An 18018-nucleotide genomic window follows, 5' to 3' on the forward strand; every position below is an offset into this window, starting at 1 on the left:
TGTTAAACAGCATCGGAATCAGCATTGAGAATCAACATCACTCTCTGATGAATGAGCAAAAGTACTCGGGGCGCAGGCGGATCAGATCAACAGATCTTCGCCTGCTGGCTTTTTGCTGATAGCTTGGCCTCACGGCCCAAAGCATCAATGCGCAGATGTTGCCCGGGGACTTTAAGTCGCGCTGACTGATGACACGCGTCATTTCGGAAAAGTGCCAAGCAGTTTGCTGGGGAAAACAATAGCATTTGCCCGGTGCTGAAAATTGAGGTAATATAAGCAGCGTGACTCAAAGACTGAGCGAGATGAGTTCTTTATGAAATTCTGTGCACAAACTGAGAAGCTGCTGTGTAAAACGGCTTGTCAGAATGCCGGTTTTGCGTCACCGAGCTTGTGTCTGGTCTACCGCTGGGCTGTCTGCGTTTAATGCACTGTTGCAGTTGCAGAACGGGAAGTGACATATTGCTGCTGTGATGGAGAATTAACAGTGTTGAACGCTGTAGGTGTCTGTAGTCGATGAGGCCTTCAAGATATTCACATGGTGTGACCTGAAAAACAGTGAGAAGACGGGATTGGGGCTTGTTCGTGGGTGTCCCATCAAGGGCTGAAAATAAAGAAATGGAGTCTTATGGGTAATTGACAACAGCACCATTTAAAGCCAAATACCCGGTGAGGATAATAAATCCAGCGTGCGTGCGCGTTGTTTTTTCATTTTTTGGTGTCAACATCGATCCACACAGCGGCACCTACAGTTTTCAGCAACAATGGCAAATCCGCAAATGGCGTGAGTCCCCTGACCTCCCTCTGCGATGATTCCAATTGTGATGTGATATGAGAGGTGAAATTGGCTTAATAATGTTGTTTGTGCGTCTCGTAGCAGATGGCACAAAGAAGTATGCTGTGCAACAAGCACCGAAGGACCAGGATGGATGACTCGCATTTGAAGAGAAAGCAAGAACCCAAGAGCGCAATAAGATGCTAATGTGATGAATTGGGTGAATTGACAGGGTGTGTTGTGTAAAATTCAAAGATGGGAGTTTGTCTACCAGCCTTTATGAAATATGGCCTTCTTTGTGCTTGTTGTGATTCTTGCACAACTTTGAAACCGGAGGCTTTATCAGTCAATCCTTGTTTTGTGATTTTAGGGTTTCAACTCAGGGAATGAACAACAAAGATTGGCGGTCCAGCATGGCACACAGGATTCAACATAGCTAAAGGAACAGTCCACCCAAAACAAAAATTCGGTCATCATTTTGTAATTTCAAACCTGTATGAAGATTGGTAACCGAACAATATTGGCAGCTTTTCACTTCTATGGACATAAAGCCAATGTGTACCACCATTGTTTGGTTACCAACTTTATTTGAAATATCTTCGTTTGTATTCTTCAGAGGAAAGAAAGTCAAACAGGTTTGAAGTGACAAAAGGGTGAATACATGATGAGAGAATTTCCTTTTTGGGTGAACTTTCCCCTTACACTTTTATTTAGCTGCTTTATGACAAGTAAACACCACACACTTTTTTTTCTTTCTTTACTTGCATTTTTTCTGACATCTCCTCTTATTTTCCATCTCAACACACCGAACCCTCCCACAACCCTTTCCCATATTTCAAAATGTCAACGCTTTGTCAACCGACACACCGTTTCCAGTATTTATTGTCGGATTGGAGAAAGCCATTCATAATTCTTTGCTCGCCCCGTCCACAGCGGGTGGAAGAATATGGAGACGGTGCTGATTCAGCTGGCTTCCGGAGGCAAAGTAAACGGCCGTGATCACAATGACAGGAATCTTTCTTTATATGGTCGTAGCTTATCCGTCAGCCTGCCAATGCTAAGTGCAACTGGAAGCGTGCCCACCGTACGGCACTTAGCTTCATGTGTATCAGAGGGGAAACGGATGGAGCGTGCATGACGCTACTGCAGAAGTGAAGTGCATCGTGTACATTTTTTTAACGTCAGACTTGTTTTCTCTTGTTTTACAGGGCGGCCGTTGATGCTTTTGCTTCGCTGTTACGCTCAAGTAAGTTTTCACTGTAATGTTTCTAGAGCCATATTCTTGCATGCTTAGCTGTGTTGTGTTGCATGCTGATCGATAAACGTGATGTCACGCTTTGTTCCAAAACTTATCTCACGGTCTACATAGGCAGCTACCTTCTCAGACAGCATACCAACTAGAAAAAGTATTGCTAACTTTCAATATGGGCATCTGGTTAGAAATGTATTGCTTTTAACTGTGGTTGTTGCTTTGAATTAGGGGATTTGGGTTTAGATATTGTGTATGTTAAAACACGTTTTGGGTGAACTGCTTGCCTTTAAAGTAGTTCAATGAAAATTCTGTCACTCACTCACCCTGTCAGTTGAAACCTTTATGATTTTATTTCTTCCGCCGAAAAGAAGATATTTTAAAGATGTTGTTAACCGGCACCCATTGACTTGCATTGGTTTTGTGTCCAGACAATAGAAGTGAATGGGTGCCGGCTCTTTCTTCAAAATATCTTCTTTTGTGTTCTAGAGGTTCTCTAGGTTTGAAATGACAAGAGGATGTGTAGATGATGAAACAAGTCTTCTTTTTTGGGAGAACTATTCCTTGTAAGCATCCAGCAACAAGTATCTAAATCAGAAGTCAATAAAGTTCAATTGAATTGTCTTTGCATGCAATGCAACAAAACTAAACTACTATACAGCACAACAACAATAATAATGTAGAAAAAAGTTAGCCTTTAATATGCCTTTAACCTTAACTCCATTCAAAGTGCAACGTATTCAAAACTAGAAAAGTGCATTTCATATTCATGATTCTTCACTAACCCTGCCTATCTTCCACTTGATCTATTATCAGTTTGCATACATGCATTTATTTTGCATTAAATCAGTTCATTGCTGAACATCACGGTTTTGTTGTCATATCTCTTTACCATCTTGTTTGCCAACTTCTTGTTTGTTTGTTTCACATGGGTCCAATCTTCTCAGGCTTAAAACAGCATGACATTGTTCTTACGTAAACAAAGTAAGGTACAGATAGTACACCTTTTATCAAACTGAAAGCTTAGCTAAATTGACAGCCATTGCGGTTCACCTGGTGACCTGCAGGTGGCAGTGTGACCCTTTAAGTCCCCATTTGAGAATCGAGGCTCTGCACCTGTTGAAGCACCGCAGTCAAGCGGGCTGCTGAATAACATAATGCTCTGTAGGGCTTTTAGGAGTCTCCTCTAAAAGAAACGTGTCTGGCCGGCGATGGCGCAATTAATTCTTCTCTGTCGGCGACCGCTGAGTTGTTGGTGCCTTTTGTCTGCGCCATTTGTATTTCTCTTGATAATCATCTGAGGCGTCCGTATTTCCTCCAGCAATTGTTTCCAAAGCATTGTCATATTTTCTACACATCAGATCTGTGCTGCGGCGTTTGGATTATATAAGAGCCTGCGATGACAGGACATTTCCATATTTCTAGATGCAACATATTCCTCCTCGGTTTAACTCTTAGAAACCCTTCGTCTGCATTATTCGTACCAAGGAGTCCGTATTGCATGTCTCATGATTTTTTCTGGGCCTAGAACTGGGCCTTTACTGCAAGCTTTGGCATTAATATTTAAGATTGCTATATTTTTCAAAGTCATATAGGACTCCAGTTCATGTCTTCCTTAGAAGAGTCTCGGGAGAGATTCATAGACCAGAACATACACACTCGTAACCCGGTTCCACACACTTTCAAGTGTCTGAATCCTTTCCCACATTGTGGACAACATGAAAGTCTCTCTCCCTCTTTTATTTTCATATTGGAATTCCATAACCCCTTGTTTGTGTGCAAGTAAATACTGTTGACCTTCATAAAGCAAACAGTCCTGCCGGTTCCCAACGCTCTCCGCTCCGGCCTCCATTAGATGTACTGGGCGTGCAGTGCGATTGGCCGCTTTCCAAACCCTTCAAGAAAAACAAGAACACTCTGGGCTGAGAGAGACCAGCAAACTCCCTTGTAGGGGGGCATGCGGCGGCCCTCTGCCCTTCTCTGAGCATCTTCGGCTGAAGAGGTTTATGGAGAAACCAGCGGAGTAGGCAGCTTGAGAATTTCTCTGAAAGGAGGAGAGAGGAATTTTCTTTGACGGTTTCAGAGGCAGGCTTTCATACATTGATTTAATACTGTCAGTTCTATCTAAGGGATCACTTTGAGACACGCAGTGAATCTAATCCTCTGCTTTAAAGACCCTGTGAATTGCTTTGACGAGCACTGATGCCATTCTATAGGTTTGTGTGCGAGATGGACCTTATTTCTGTTGTTATTCGCTAAACCATAGCTCTCCTTGGCTTTTAAACTAATAGTTCGGCCGGAAATAAAAATGTCCTCATGCTGTATATAGCTTCTGATTTTTTGCTGAACACGGAGAAAAAGCGTTTTATCTTTTATTTTTATAAAAATAACCATCACTTTATATACAGTAGCCTACATATGAAGACTTCATTTGCAAAATCAGAAAACAAGTTTTATTTTTTTCATTCAAAGTAACATCGATCAAACTGCAGTTGTGTTATTTGGAGTAAGCAATCATAACTTTAACCTTGAGGTAATAAATGTCTTCTGACAAATTTGTAGGTGAATACGACAACACATCTGTTATTTTTTATTTAATTGGTTCTCTCATATCTCATGACTAGTTGCCATATTTTGTCACGAGACATGCATGAGGGTGAGTAAATTATAAGCTCATTTGAAATTTTGTCTTTAATGTGAATTCTGTTTGTTTCTTGTCTTTGGTGTAACAAAAAGACTGTTTCGCTCATTTTTCAAATAGCCAACAGGTTCTTAATATATCTTGAACTTTTATTCATGCCAGCTACAATAGTTTGTTGCAGGCGCTACCATCTGATTGGACAAAAAACTGCGTAGTGCAGGATGACTCATCAATTCCTATAATCTGTTCTCATGCAAAAGAAAGAATCTGCATTTTAAACTAACAGTTCACCCCAAAATGAAAATTCTTCATTTACTCACCCTCAAGTTGTTACTTAATCTGTATACATTTCTTTGATCTGATGAACACAGACACAGACAAAGATACTTGGAAGAATGCTTGTAGCCCCCATTGACTACTATAGTAGAAAAAGATTCATAGAAAATTAATTAGAACAAAGAAATTTACAATTTATTCTATTTTGAAGAATGTATGAAACAGTTTTGGGGCACTTTTGACTATCATTGTCATTTTGACTACTATGGTAATCAATGGTAGCCAATTTTTTTGGATATGAGCATTCTTCCAAATATCTTCCTCAGTGTTCATCAGAACAAAGACATTTATACAGATTTGGAAGAACTTGAGGGTGAGTAAATGACAGAATTTCTATTTTTGGGTGAACTGTTCCTTTAAGTTAATTTCCTCAACATTTAGGAGTACACTAGCATGAAGATAACAAACACCAAATTTGGGTTTTATTTCATTGAATAAAATCGATAAATAAAAATACTGCTAGCTAAATAAAACGGTCATTTTTGTTCTGTGGGTATATACAATTTCAGGAGGCATTCATATAAACTTCAACATTTGCTTTTTATTGACCACCACTGATGCATAAATCACACATCTCGTAAAAACCAGGAGGAAAACAAAATAAAACCTATAATAAACGAACCATCCGCACACTGCGCTCTGGGTCTCCGATGTTTTCTCCAGGGATCCCTCACCAGAACTAACTCGGCCATAGAAATTCAACCCTTTTTAAACAAACGGACCAAACCATTTTATGATTACAGGGGGTCTCAATTCAACGAATCAAACCTCAAAGAAATATATAATATATATAAAAGACTCCACAAACATATGAAATTACATTCAACAAAGCGATAATAAAGATAAACACAAAAATGGACTTTACAAAGATATTTAAATGAAGGAACAATCCAAACCCATGAGGTACTCAAAACTACATTTCCCATAATTCCTAGCAAAGGATATAAAAGTAATCAGGAAATGCAGCGCTCTTTTAACAACAGGCCTTTGTTCCATGTTGCAGTCACGGATCCAGGCGGGACCACGGGTGAGATACGCAGGTATTCTAACAATTAAATGAATAAATAAATAAAGAATATTAAACCCATATCTTTTTCTAGTTGTGGTTTATTCAAACACTTGCATGCACTCTAGTAATGAAATGTTGTCCCGCTATTTGATCTTCAATGCGCTCATAAAGACAACATGCACCTCTAACACAATATTTTGGGTAAACTGTTAACAAAACAAGATTAAATAAATCGAAATGTATAAACAAGCAGAAAACAATGAATCCGTCAAACAAACGAAATCAATTTCTCCTAAAGAAATAAAATAAGAAAAAAACTGGAACAATTGGAATAGAGTAGCCATATTTATTAGAGAAGTGTGGCCTTCGCCATCACAGCAGGCAATTTAAATGCATCTCTTTTTGTATAGTACAAAACTAAAGTAACCTACATTTAATCCTGACTGCTTCCTGTGGTTGTTTTAGGTATTCATAAAGTCCCAGAGGTGGGCTTTTGCATAACACGTCGTGGGTACTAAAACACATCTGGTAAATTTCAGCCATGGATTATGCTCACGATATCCACTTCCCCAACAGTATTATCAAGAGCTGGTTGTCTCTAATGACATTGGTGAAATTCTGAAACCGTAAAGCAGAGACACGAAGCAGTTTATTCCCAAAGAGCACAACATTCTTTTTCATAATGCAGTGGAGTAACAAGAGTCAAACATCGTGTTAATTTAGATAAATAGCGAAGGTTATGGCTTATCGCTCATTACGTGGCGCACTCTTAATAAAGAACAGAAAGAAGAGAAGCTTGCCTGGGATGCTGGGGTGGTTGCCAGGACATTGCTCTTTGGTTGCTAAGGGGTGATGAGTGGTGTTAAGGGTATTGTAGGTACTTGCTAGGGCTTTACGCGGTAGTCATAAAAATAGCCCCCACCCGGATTTTCTGATGTCTAAATCTGGCTCTAGTTCCCTCTTCTGTATTAGTATCAGTGGCGATCGCTGCCTGATCTTCAGGGCCAGCAATAATTCAAAATATGTGTTCAACGCGTCATGTCAAAATACATGTTCGCCACGTCACATGAACCCATTATGTGCATCATCTCAAAATACGTGCCTGCTGCAGACGAAAGGAATTATGATAAAGGAGACCCTCGTGTTCAAAAGACACTCGCTTGTTCTAATGTGAAATCAGCAGGCACGTATTTTGACCTGATGCAAGATGTACAAAGGTTCATGAGATGCTCCAAACACGTATTTTGACATGACGCAGTGAACACATGACGGGCTACAGTACATGTTTTTCTGAGCTTTGCATTACTGTTTCCCCTTAAGAGCCGGCACCGATCGCCACTGATTGGTTTAATATATATTTTGCCCGTTTTATCATATCCCAGGTCAAATTGTTAGTCTGATCACTTGAAAGCCCTCTTTTCCTCAACAAGCTGCAGGATTTAGGGTATCATTCTTATCCTCAGCAGATGGGCTCTAATCAATAGTGACGCTTGCCAGCAGCTTATGCATGTGACGACTTTGCTAGTCGGCCAAAGTTAATTGTGCCATCTAACTTAGTTGCTAAGATACTGAATCTTGGCATAATCAGCAAAACTGTGTCTGCAGGTGTTCCCGTACGTTACATTTAACATTCTTTTACAATGCACACAGTAAACGTTTGTTCGTTCGGAAAAGAAACGACTGCGGGCCAACGAGAATATCCAAACCTGTCACTGACGTATAAGGAACAGAAATTAAGTTGTCATTTAACCTTTAGTACCACACGGAGAGTGGCACGCTTCTGTGTCACGTCTCTATCGCCCTGATGTTATTGCTTTGTTGATATGGGTCTTTAGTGCCCGAATGATGTATGTTCTTATTACGCTTCACTAATAAAGCGAGACACGAGGAAAAGAGGTCGATTTGAATACGAATGAATCCTATAGCTATATGCTTCCGTTCAATATTTGAGTTTCTCACATGTCAACAAGATAAAAATTGATATGATTATTTCTCTTGAAACACAACAGTTTGTTTCGCCTCCAGAAGCTTTTGTTATTATTTAACAGTCATTCTGGGCAAGTAATGTTTCCCTTATTGTTCAAGATTATATAGATGGTTTCAAAGTACCAACATAAACATATGTTACTGCGTGCCTTCATGGACTGTCCTTAACTTTCAGTACACATTTGCAAATGATAGACTGTCTGTAGATTATTTCTCATAAAAAAAGAACGAAACCGGGAAGAACCGTTACTTGGCTAAACGTGCCTCTCCAATATTCTGAATTTAGACTGCGATACCAAGCTCAACCACTAGATGTCAACGTACCATACGGTTTGTTAAAAACGCAACAAAACTACAGGACAAATTCAACAAATTGTTTATTTAATCAACTTAACATACAACAAATAGTTTTTTTAATACAATTAATATACAATAAAATAATTATATAAATTAATATTAACATAAATAAAATATAAGGAGTTATATTTTTAGACAGTAGCCAGACCGATCAACAAACACAGACTGGAAGTTAACTGCAGTCCAGGCGCACATGTCCAATGAAACCGTTTTTCAGTTATATCAGGTTTGATGGTAAATTCTCTGCATGACCTTGCCATTTTATAAAAAAAAAACTAATGCACCACGTGAAAGCGGCAATCGCCTCAGAATCACCTGGGATGGGAAATTGTTATGGTTGGACTTCCGGTCTCACAGGTCCAATACGTAGAGATGCAAAAAGTACAGAGAAATTATACTGAAAGTTTGCCAGCATGTTTTTCTTCTTTAGTATAGTTTAAAGTAATAGATTGAAATAGATTTGATTGAAGTCTAAAGTTAAAGTGAAGTAAACTTTGCTGTAGAATTTGATTGCCTTTTTTCATAAAGTACACATATCTCATCATTCTCCTTCAGAGGTCAACTGTCGGACTGCCGTTGCTAAAGGCTACATCTCTGATCTTCTGAAGCTGTATGAAGACTGGCACAACTATGCCAGCTTTGAGAACATTCCTATCCGCAGAGCCCTGCTGCATTGTATGCATCTTGTCGCTAACACGACTGCTGGCAGGGAGGCCCTGGTCACCGAGGGTGGCATGAGTCTTCTCTCCCAGACCACTCAGGTGATTTTTTTTATTCCTTCTCACAAAGCATTTCTTTTTTAGCCTTTTCGCTATTTCATTTATCTGCTCTTAATGCTTTAATCATTTCCCTTCGAACCGCACCGTGGTTTTTATTGGTCTTGCTAAGTAAACCCGTTTCGGTCATTACGAGACGCTGTGAGTGTTAATGTGCTGTAAAAAACACATTTTGCCTGTTCTGCGTTTTTGTTTCGTTGAAACGTCCGCACAGAGATCATAAGTGACTCATCATATAATCTTTTGAAGACTTTCTTGACCGTAAAAGCTCTGGAGTCACTGGTGGAGCCCGCAGTCCAGCTGATGCGGAAGTGCTATCCCAAAGTTCCTATTCCTGTGACCTCAGATAAGAGTGTCTACAGCTTTCCTCTTCCTGGGAGGCCTGTCGATGGCTGGGATGCTGATTTAGGACCCTACGGTAAGGTCTATATTTCCTGGGTTTTTAAGCCGGTTTCTTTATTACTCTGCCAAACACCCAATAGTTGCTATTATTCACCTCTCACATACTTTCCATTAGAGACACAGAGAATGTCTCACTCCAGAGATTTAGCCTTTACACACTGCCTCTGGTTATTTGTGCTTGACAAAGTCGTTATCGCCTTGGCCAAATTTGCAATTGTTATCACATAGGCACTGGGTATTTAATGAGTCTTTCTGTGTCAACACAATATGGCCTATTTTTCTTCTACATTACACTGCTTTTATAGTATGACAGATAGAAAAAGGGAATTGGGAGAGTTCGTAAGTGCGATTTTTCGTGTCCGTGGAGAATTTGCTGACAGCGTAGGGATACAATTGTTAGCTTAGGTTACGTGAGTTTAAGGGACCCAAAAAATTCTGTCATTATTTACTCACTCTCGAGTTGTTCCAAATGTGTATAAAATGTCTTCGTTCTGATGAACACAGAGAAAGATTTTTGGAAGGATGCTTGTAACCAAACAGTTTTTGGCGACCATTGACTACCATCTATGACAATGGTAGTCAAATGTGCCGCAGACCTGTTTGCTTTCCTACATCTTTCAAAATATCTTCTATTGTGTTCAACAGAACAAAGACATTTATAAAGCAATTTCCTACTATGGTAGGAATGGACGTAGAAAACAATAAATCTGCAATTTTACCAAAATTGAGGTTATTTTAAAAACCGATGCAGGTGCAGTTTTTATATTTTTCCTGCAACCCCTTTGTGCTGTATAGCATTGTAATGTATAAATTAATGACTGTTACACACTTACTTGGCATACACGTTTGTTTACAACAAGGTCGTCCTAATGCAGATATCCCCTTCTGACAGGTCAGGAGCTGAACAGCAGTTTCGAGCAAAATAAACCAGAGTAATGCAAAACAAAAAGTAGATATTCTTGGCCGGAGACCAGCAGATTGTTCTTCGCTGACCCACAATAGTCTATACCCACTCGTTTTGGAGCGAGCTCTGAGGTGGTTGCCCAGGCAACCCTGCTCAATGACACTGCGAATACGAGTCTCGCTGTCGGGTGCTTGACTCACTGCCGCATAGTGGAGTGTGTTGGTGTGTTAGTATGAATCACCTCTTGCGTTCTGCATTTCTGTAATAACACTTTCCATCAAACCCTTGCTTATGTGTAGAGTATCGTTGCGTGTACACACAACTTATAGATCCAGACGCCACAGAAGAGTTTTCCTGCTGGGCTTGTATCACTAATGAGTTTACTGTTGCTTTTATCTTGATATCACGACCGAACAAAATGATTATCTGTTTATCATAATGAATAGTGCGTATGTTTTTTTTAACCACTGGTATAATACATATTGCCGTCCTATCTCACTTGAAAGAGCGCCGCAGGCCCGCAGCCTCTCTCACTTACTAATGCAGTAGTTTCCACAGAGCGGGCCGTCGTTAGCATTGTTAACATGCTAATCGCTAATGCTAACATCTGTGGCACTGATGTCAGTCAACATCTAAACGGAAAGCTGCGGGTGGCATAAGTGACCCAAGGGAGGCCTTAGACGCCGAGCGTATTTGCTGCTCAATATGGCTGGACAGATAAGCAGATATCAATCTCAACAACCCCATCCGAGTAGACTGCAGTTATAGCACCTCATTCATGCGGTATCTACTAGTATATTTAGCTGCTAAAATCACAGGAAAACACCCCTGGGTAACATAAGAGAGATCACTTCAGTGGTTTAGTATCATTAATCTGTCACACAATTCGTACTGATGATAAACTGTGGTGAACCAGCTTAAGGGGGTTTGCTGGTCTTAAATGCTGGTCAGGGTTACAGGCTATTTTTAGCTGGATGGGTTGGAAGACCAGCTTGAACGATTTAAACTAGCTTAGGCGAGCAAACTACTCTGCTGTAGAACTGATTGAAACTATTCTTAAAGAAAAACCTGTTTTTTTAGATAAACTCGAGAGATGGCTTCATAGATAAACACTGGTCTTGACTTTATAAAAGTGAATTTCTTTTCTTTATTACTTTATTATCATAGCATCATTTACACGTTATTTGCTTCAACACCCTATCGTATTCGTTTGGTTGCAAGGAAGAAAATTTCAGCCTCCTTATGTTAAAACAAAGTCCATTTACGGAAGTTGTGCCACTCGACGGCCATGTTTGCAACGCCTCTTGGCAGCTATTTACGTCATAGCAAGCCAGCAGTCCTATCTATTTGAATGAAGGAAGGCTGAGATTTCTAAAATCGTTGGCAAAACTCACAATCCAATAGCATATTCCCGATCAATGATTCAACCTTATATGAACTGTACCATAACTTTGGTTTGCTAAACTTAAATTGCGTGAAAAATCACTTTTTGCAGGTCGCTTCTGCACTTTGTTTTTATTTAAAGAAATGTATTTATTTATTGTGTTTCTAACTACAAATTTTTAAAAGTAGAAGGCGATTCCGACATACAGTATAAAGGCATGCAAGGCTTACTAGACCGGGATCCCTTTAAAAACAAAATTGCCTTAATGCGATTGTTATTAATATGACGCTGACATTAATGTTATTAGATCTCATAAACCGGATTATATCACTACGCAACCTCGCAGTAAAATATACTACTTGTCATCATTTATCGCATGGTTCATTTGCTCTGCATTCACGCCAAAGCAAACACTTCAAACTCCGTTTTACATTCCTATAAGCAGTCGTTTGGTTCAGGTTTGGTTTTATTCTCTTGATTTTATCCTTTTGATTTGCAGTTATCTCCTCAGACAGCAGAACAGACTCAGAAAGACGTGTCAGTACAGCTCTTGAAGTTTCAATATGTTTTTAAATACACTGAAATTAAAGGTCCTTTCAAAGATGTCACTCTAAGGGATTTAATAAGAGAACTCTTGCTTTTTTTACTTGTCCTCGCACCCTGTTGGAAAGGCCAGCATCACCAGTATCTGTTGTACCAAAGATGCTGGTGCTGCTTTTGTTTCCTCTGTGAACAAGCTTGAAGTGTGCACTTTTCTATCTTGTGCTGATGTATTTCCTGTAACACGGGGAGTGTTCTTTGCTCTGTTTTTCCAAAAAAGAGAAGACTGTAATTATATATACTAGTTTCATTATTTATTGACCGACATCATTTTAGCACCAAAAACCAAAACGAATTGTAGACCACCAAGGAAATCGATCATGGTATTTTTTAGCAGGGAAGCATATCTAATCTGATAAAGTAGAAGATCTCTGTATAGATACAACAGAGCTTTAGAGGTGCCCGGTCTTTTTCTTTTATGTGCACATATCGGAGACAGTGTGTACATTTGTACTGAAATATTTTCCGTATCGTGACATTTATGTCTTTGTCATGTATTGCTCTCTTTCTTTCTCTCTGTCTTGCTGGAAAGATGGCAGTTTAGAAGATGACAGTGACGAGGACACGGAGAACGAAGATCCAGACAAGGACTACGTGAGTGTTTTCAGATTCGCTCTTAAGAAAAGCACAAGGGCACAGGCGTCACAAGGGATCAGGCCAGACGGGGTTACAGATGTTCAAGTGGCAACATCCCGAAATGCAGTTTTTACACCATCGCTCATGAATATCAATTAGGTTTTATGTCTGTCTCTATAAATCCTTTAAAATAAATTCCAAGTCAAAACAATAATAAACAATAATGTTACGAATGAATATCCAAAACCATTAAGATTTCTAAAGTTATTTTTCAGTTATAGTTACAGTATATTTGCCCCCATTGAACTCCATTGTATGGACACAAAACCACAGAGACATTTCTCTAAATATATTTTGTATTTCACCGAAGAAAGAGACACATCGGTTTTGTTCAACATTAGGTTGAATAACTCAAAACAGAATTATAATTGAGTTACCAACCCATTTAACTCCAGAGGCGTCCTCTATATTACATGTATTCCACCGGCTGTTTCGTAAAGCGGTGTGTGTGAAATCGTCCGTGGCAAAAAGCGTCCCAAAAGGCCCTGTGTAAATTCTGTGTAAATTCAAGTGGCACCTCCGTCCGTCGCTCACATGCTTCTTGCGATTCCGAGTCGTAATTTTTAGCTGGGCCGTTGACGGAAACGTAAATTTATCCTCCTTCGTAAAATGAGATTGAGCAGCAGGCTCTGTGCGTGACAGGAGCACGTCGCGAGCAACTTCCTGTTCTCACATAACTTTAATAATAGTCCCCTGATTCAGCCATAAATCAATGACTTCACAATCCTGTCCCTGCTGAGACTGCACCGCCAAACCCAAAGTGCTCGCACCCTCGTCTGCCCTGCACGCTTTCTCTCCAGATACTGCTAATGCATTTATTCATTTCTGTGTCTGCGCCCCATTCTCCTGCCATATCCGAGATGCCACATGGTGCTTTGTGCCTACTGAAGCATACATGCCTAGATTTGGCACGTCATCGTGTTCCCCAAGATTTGTGTTTTGGTTCAACCCAACCTCAAACACATGCACTGCATCCTGATTGCATACTATCTACCCTAAGTAGTATGCAAGTAGTCTATTTTGACTGTGTGTCTGTGGGTGTGATGGCTAACAAGCGAAAATAATATAGCTGCCATCAGCTGTTTGGTGGAGAGTGCAGGTCAGAATATAACAGCTGTTTGTTGGCCAAAGTGTGTCACATGACCTCCCAGTCCGCACACTGATTGACAGGGAAAATGTTTGCTTGTGTATCTGCCAGTGTGCATTGAAGCTTGTGAGTAAATAGCGGTTATAGGTCTGTTTTTATCCATGGCAGGAGGATGACCTGGAAACGGATGTCAACAAGCTGCGTCCCCGTCCGGAGCCCGACAGACCCCTGGAGCAGCTGGGTCAGTATGTGGGCCTCTGCCCTGAGCTGCACCATGACTTCCAGGTAAAACCCTCTGAGTTCTGTGACAATCACAGAGTCTCAGTGAAATGACTACTACCATACTACAGTTGAGGCGGGAGATTGGACGTTTTAAATATATAAGAGCGATTGGTGACATCATCTGAAAAGCTGAAAAGTTGTTTCATTGGTGGAGAGGGTGATTTATATTTAGTAAAAGGATTTTATTTAATTATCTGCAATAATAAGTCCTCATAAATGATCAAATTCAAGTTCATTTCTATAGCGCTTTTTGCAGTACTGAATTGTAAATACAGGAACGAAATGTACAGTTAAAAACTAAAATATTGTGTAGGAAATATATAGGATATATGGTAGAAATACACAGCACAAGGACATTGACTGTCAAAATATGAAATTGAAGTATCAAATATATTAACATATTAAATTATATAAAAGGTGTAATATAAAAATGTAGAAAACCTTTATATTAGTGATACTTATGAAAATAGTTAATGGTAATAGAGGAAATATGCATATACATTTTTTGATGTAAATATGATGCAAAACGTGACCTGAAATGTACATTTAGAAAGTAAAGACGGTCTGCTTTTTATTCCTTTGTGGCTCTATTCTGCTCTTGAGTAATGTTTCAAAGAGGTATTTTATAACACTTCATTCCTTGCAGTCAGCTGTGAAAGCTTAAAATCTCAAACTCTTCACCCAGGATCAGGTTTATAGGAAGTGTTTATATATGCCACTGCAGTGAACATGGACTATGTGTGTGTGTAAAAGAAGCTGGAAAGTTTGATAGGTGCAAAATGTACTTCATCACCTACTGCAAAAGCAGCGGTATGCATCTTCAGAGCTCAACTGGGACACAGCTTGTTCTGAAAATTACCTCATTACAGTTAAAAAAATCAGACACTTGAGCTTCGGCTTCGCACAAGAGTGCCGCATTCACCTCACCATTCATCTTAATAGAGCGATTCTGTTCCTGTTTTTTGCTGACCTGGAGAGTTCCGTGAAAAAAGAGGAATATACTGTTCGCAGAATGTCCAGAGGAAATAAGAAAAATGATTCATCTAATCTCTGGTGGTCTCAGTGATTATGTGGCTGCTTCATATTAATCATGAAAAATAAATACCTGTGTGTCTCTTATTGCCATATTCCCTGAAAATACTTGAAATGATTGATAGAGTTTGGTCCAAAAGTCTGAGACCCATTGTGAAATGGTTTATTTTTAGCTGAATGCTTAAATTTCAACTGGAGATGATATGAGCAGTCCTTGCATTAAGAAGTTAAATATACAAACTGTATATTCGTGCATCACATTTTCTAATAATAACAATAATAATAACAACACAGTATTATTACTACTACTAAAAATAATAAAGATAACAATAATAATAACAATGATAATGATAATGTAAATTATTACTATTATTATTATTATTATTATTATTATAGCTGTAGACACTTTTTTATTATTACTCTTACTTGCTATTCTTTTTATTAATGTCATACCAAATTTTTCTCTCCAGCCTCCAACAGGTATTTCTTTTTTTAAAGAGTTGAAACTTTGTAATTTTGCATCGCACTTCTCGTATTGTTCACTCCTTACATTTACTATAAAGATAAAACAATCATAATGAATCCCATTAAATATACGAAGATATCAAACAATTTTTTATAGCATGTTGAATAATCGTCTCTAGGGTTATACCCATCTGCTATTAACCACACTGCTATTCAGTCGACTGTAGCGCATTGATGGAAATGACTGATGACATTTCAAGTTTCGTAATATGTTCAGCGTGACTCTTCATTTTCAATGTGTCACCACCCTTCCCATCAGGAGGGACTCGTATCATTTGATTGACAGCTCCTCTCGCAGCACAATATCACACGCCCGCGGCCGTCTCGCTGAAATCCCTGCGTGGCTGTCTTTAGAATGCGGATGAGTTGAAACTAATAGAAATGTCAACATACCTACGGTTCATCGACGTTCGACTCCCTCCTTATTTAGACAGGCGTTATTTTAATTCAAATGATGTTAGCTACATGATGTACTGGCGCCTTCGAAAAGCTCCCATTCCTCGGTTCGTTTCCTCTCCCGGCTTATTGATGTTGTAATTCCAGGTTCTGGAAGTAAATGATGAGTCATTAATTTAAGATTTTATTGTTTCTATTTAATTGTTTTTATTTAATTGTTTTTATAATCAATTCTATTGGCTAGACAGGAAGGCCAAGCGGTTTGTCTCCCTACAAATGACTTATTTACTCACAATACAAATAAATGTGACGACACGTTTTAAGATTTTTACACATTGTTTTGAGTTCAGCTCAATAACTCAAACCTCAAGAATTGGTCCGTTTTATTCCTCCTTTCTCAATGCGGGCCTTTGATGTATCCGCCCCATTATCATTAAATGCCACTGTGATGCGAAGAGTCTGCGACTGGATTTGACACGGGGGTTGTAATCGCATAGCTGCATTATGCATGCTGCGTAAAATACCAAGATGAAAAGAGTTTACAGCAGGAAGTCCCCGGCAATCAGATTATTGCTATTAATCTTACGTGACAATGGTGTGCCACCTGTAATATAGAGGTCAAAACAAAGGTAGCGACATGCTAGCATTACATTATAGCTTGAATGTGTTAAAGTATGCATCCTTGTTCAGATTTGGAGTATAGAACCCAAGTTAGCTTTCTGGACTATGGTGCATATAATTGAGTCTTCAGCATCCCAATGTTTATGGATCTAAGCATTTGCTAATGCTAATTCACAATTTAGGCAACTACGGAGTGGAATGAGTGGAATGCCTAGTTTCCACAGAAGACAACGCGTGTAAAACTTTAGAGCTGTCAGAAATGCTATAGGCTAAATAAAAGTTTGTGATGTGTGTGAGAGCGAGAAAAGTTTCCTTTAATCTGCAACTCTTTGTGTGATACTGTACAGGACAGCCTGGAGTCGAAAACTATGTCTGCATTTTATAGCATGACACCAACATTTAAGTTTCTCTGCTGAGAACGCATTTGTCATGCGTGCGGTTTATTTGTTTTGTAACACTCTCAGTTTCATTGCCAACGCCTAAGGATCATTTCCATACCATATTAAATACAAATTTATCTCGCATTATTTTCTAACCCTGAGCCTAGAGTATACGTCGGTAGAAACAATAAACAAAGTGAATTTATTAAATCTAATGATAAATTCTCAGCTTAATTCTGATTCTCAAGTTACACAATGTGAGTTTTTTGTCAACCGATTTTGAGACTAGCAGGGATGGGTTTAAAAGCCTGAATTGACCCCAGATTCATTAGGAATCGTTCACTTTGTGAATTGAGTCCCTGCTTTTTTCCACCCACTTGCGTTAACATCTGAGCAAACGCTGTATTCCCCGATTCCCATTTTCTTAACTCATCGAAGGTGCCGTTGCACTTGTCTGTATCAACTTCATGATCAAAACCAGTCTTTGAAAACCTTTCCGCCGCTATATTGTTTCCATGTTGTTATTTACACTTTCCAAAACGGATACCACGGAGGACCCCTGAGATGCCATAAGCAGCCTCACACCCGAAACGTTTTTGTACAGCAAACGTCGTGGGTTCATTTATATGAATGTGTCTTTCTC

At 39.3% G+C, this 18018-nt stretch overlaps 1 protein-coding gene across 10 annotated transcripts in view; it reads left to right on the plus strand.

Moving 5' to 3' along the window:
* agbl1 (AGBL carboxypeptidase 1) overlaps nt 1-18018 on the plus strand; it is a 154474-nt gene that overhangs the window by 66565 nt on the left and 69891 nt on the right. For 9 of the 10 annotated variants that reach the window (XM_079450647.1, XM_079450641.1, XM_079450646.1 and 6 more), the window contains 5 exons: nt 1981-2018; nt 8906-9111; nt 9376-9544; nt 12949-13010; nt 14308-14424. In XM_079450647.1, the coding sequence (XP_079306773.1) occupies nt 1981-2018; nt 8906-9111; nt 9376-9544; nt 12949-13010; nt 14308-14424 (592 nt within the window). Of the gene's footprint in view, nt 1-1980; nt 2019-6001; nt 6039-8905; nt 9112-9375; nt 9545-12948; nt 13011-14307; nt 14425-18018 lie in introns of all 10 variants that reach the window. The other variant, XM_079450640.1, reaches the window with a different exon arrangement.

This window comes from Barbatula barbatula, assembly GCF_947034865.1.
Source record: "Barbatula barbatula genome assembly, chromosome: 25".
Taxonomy (NCBI): domain Eukaryota; kingdom Metazoa; phylum Chordata; class Actinopteri; order Cypriniformes; family Nemacheilidae; genus Barbatula; species Barbatula barbatula.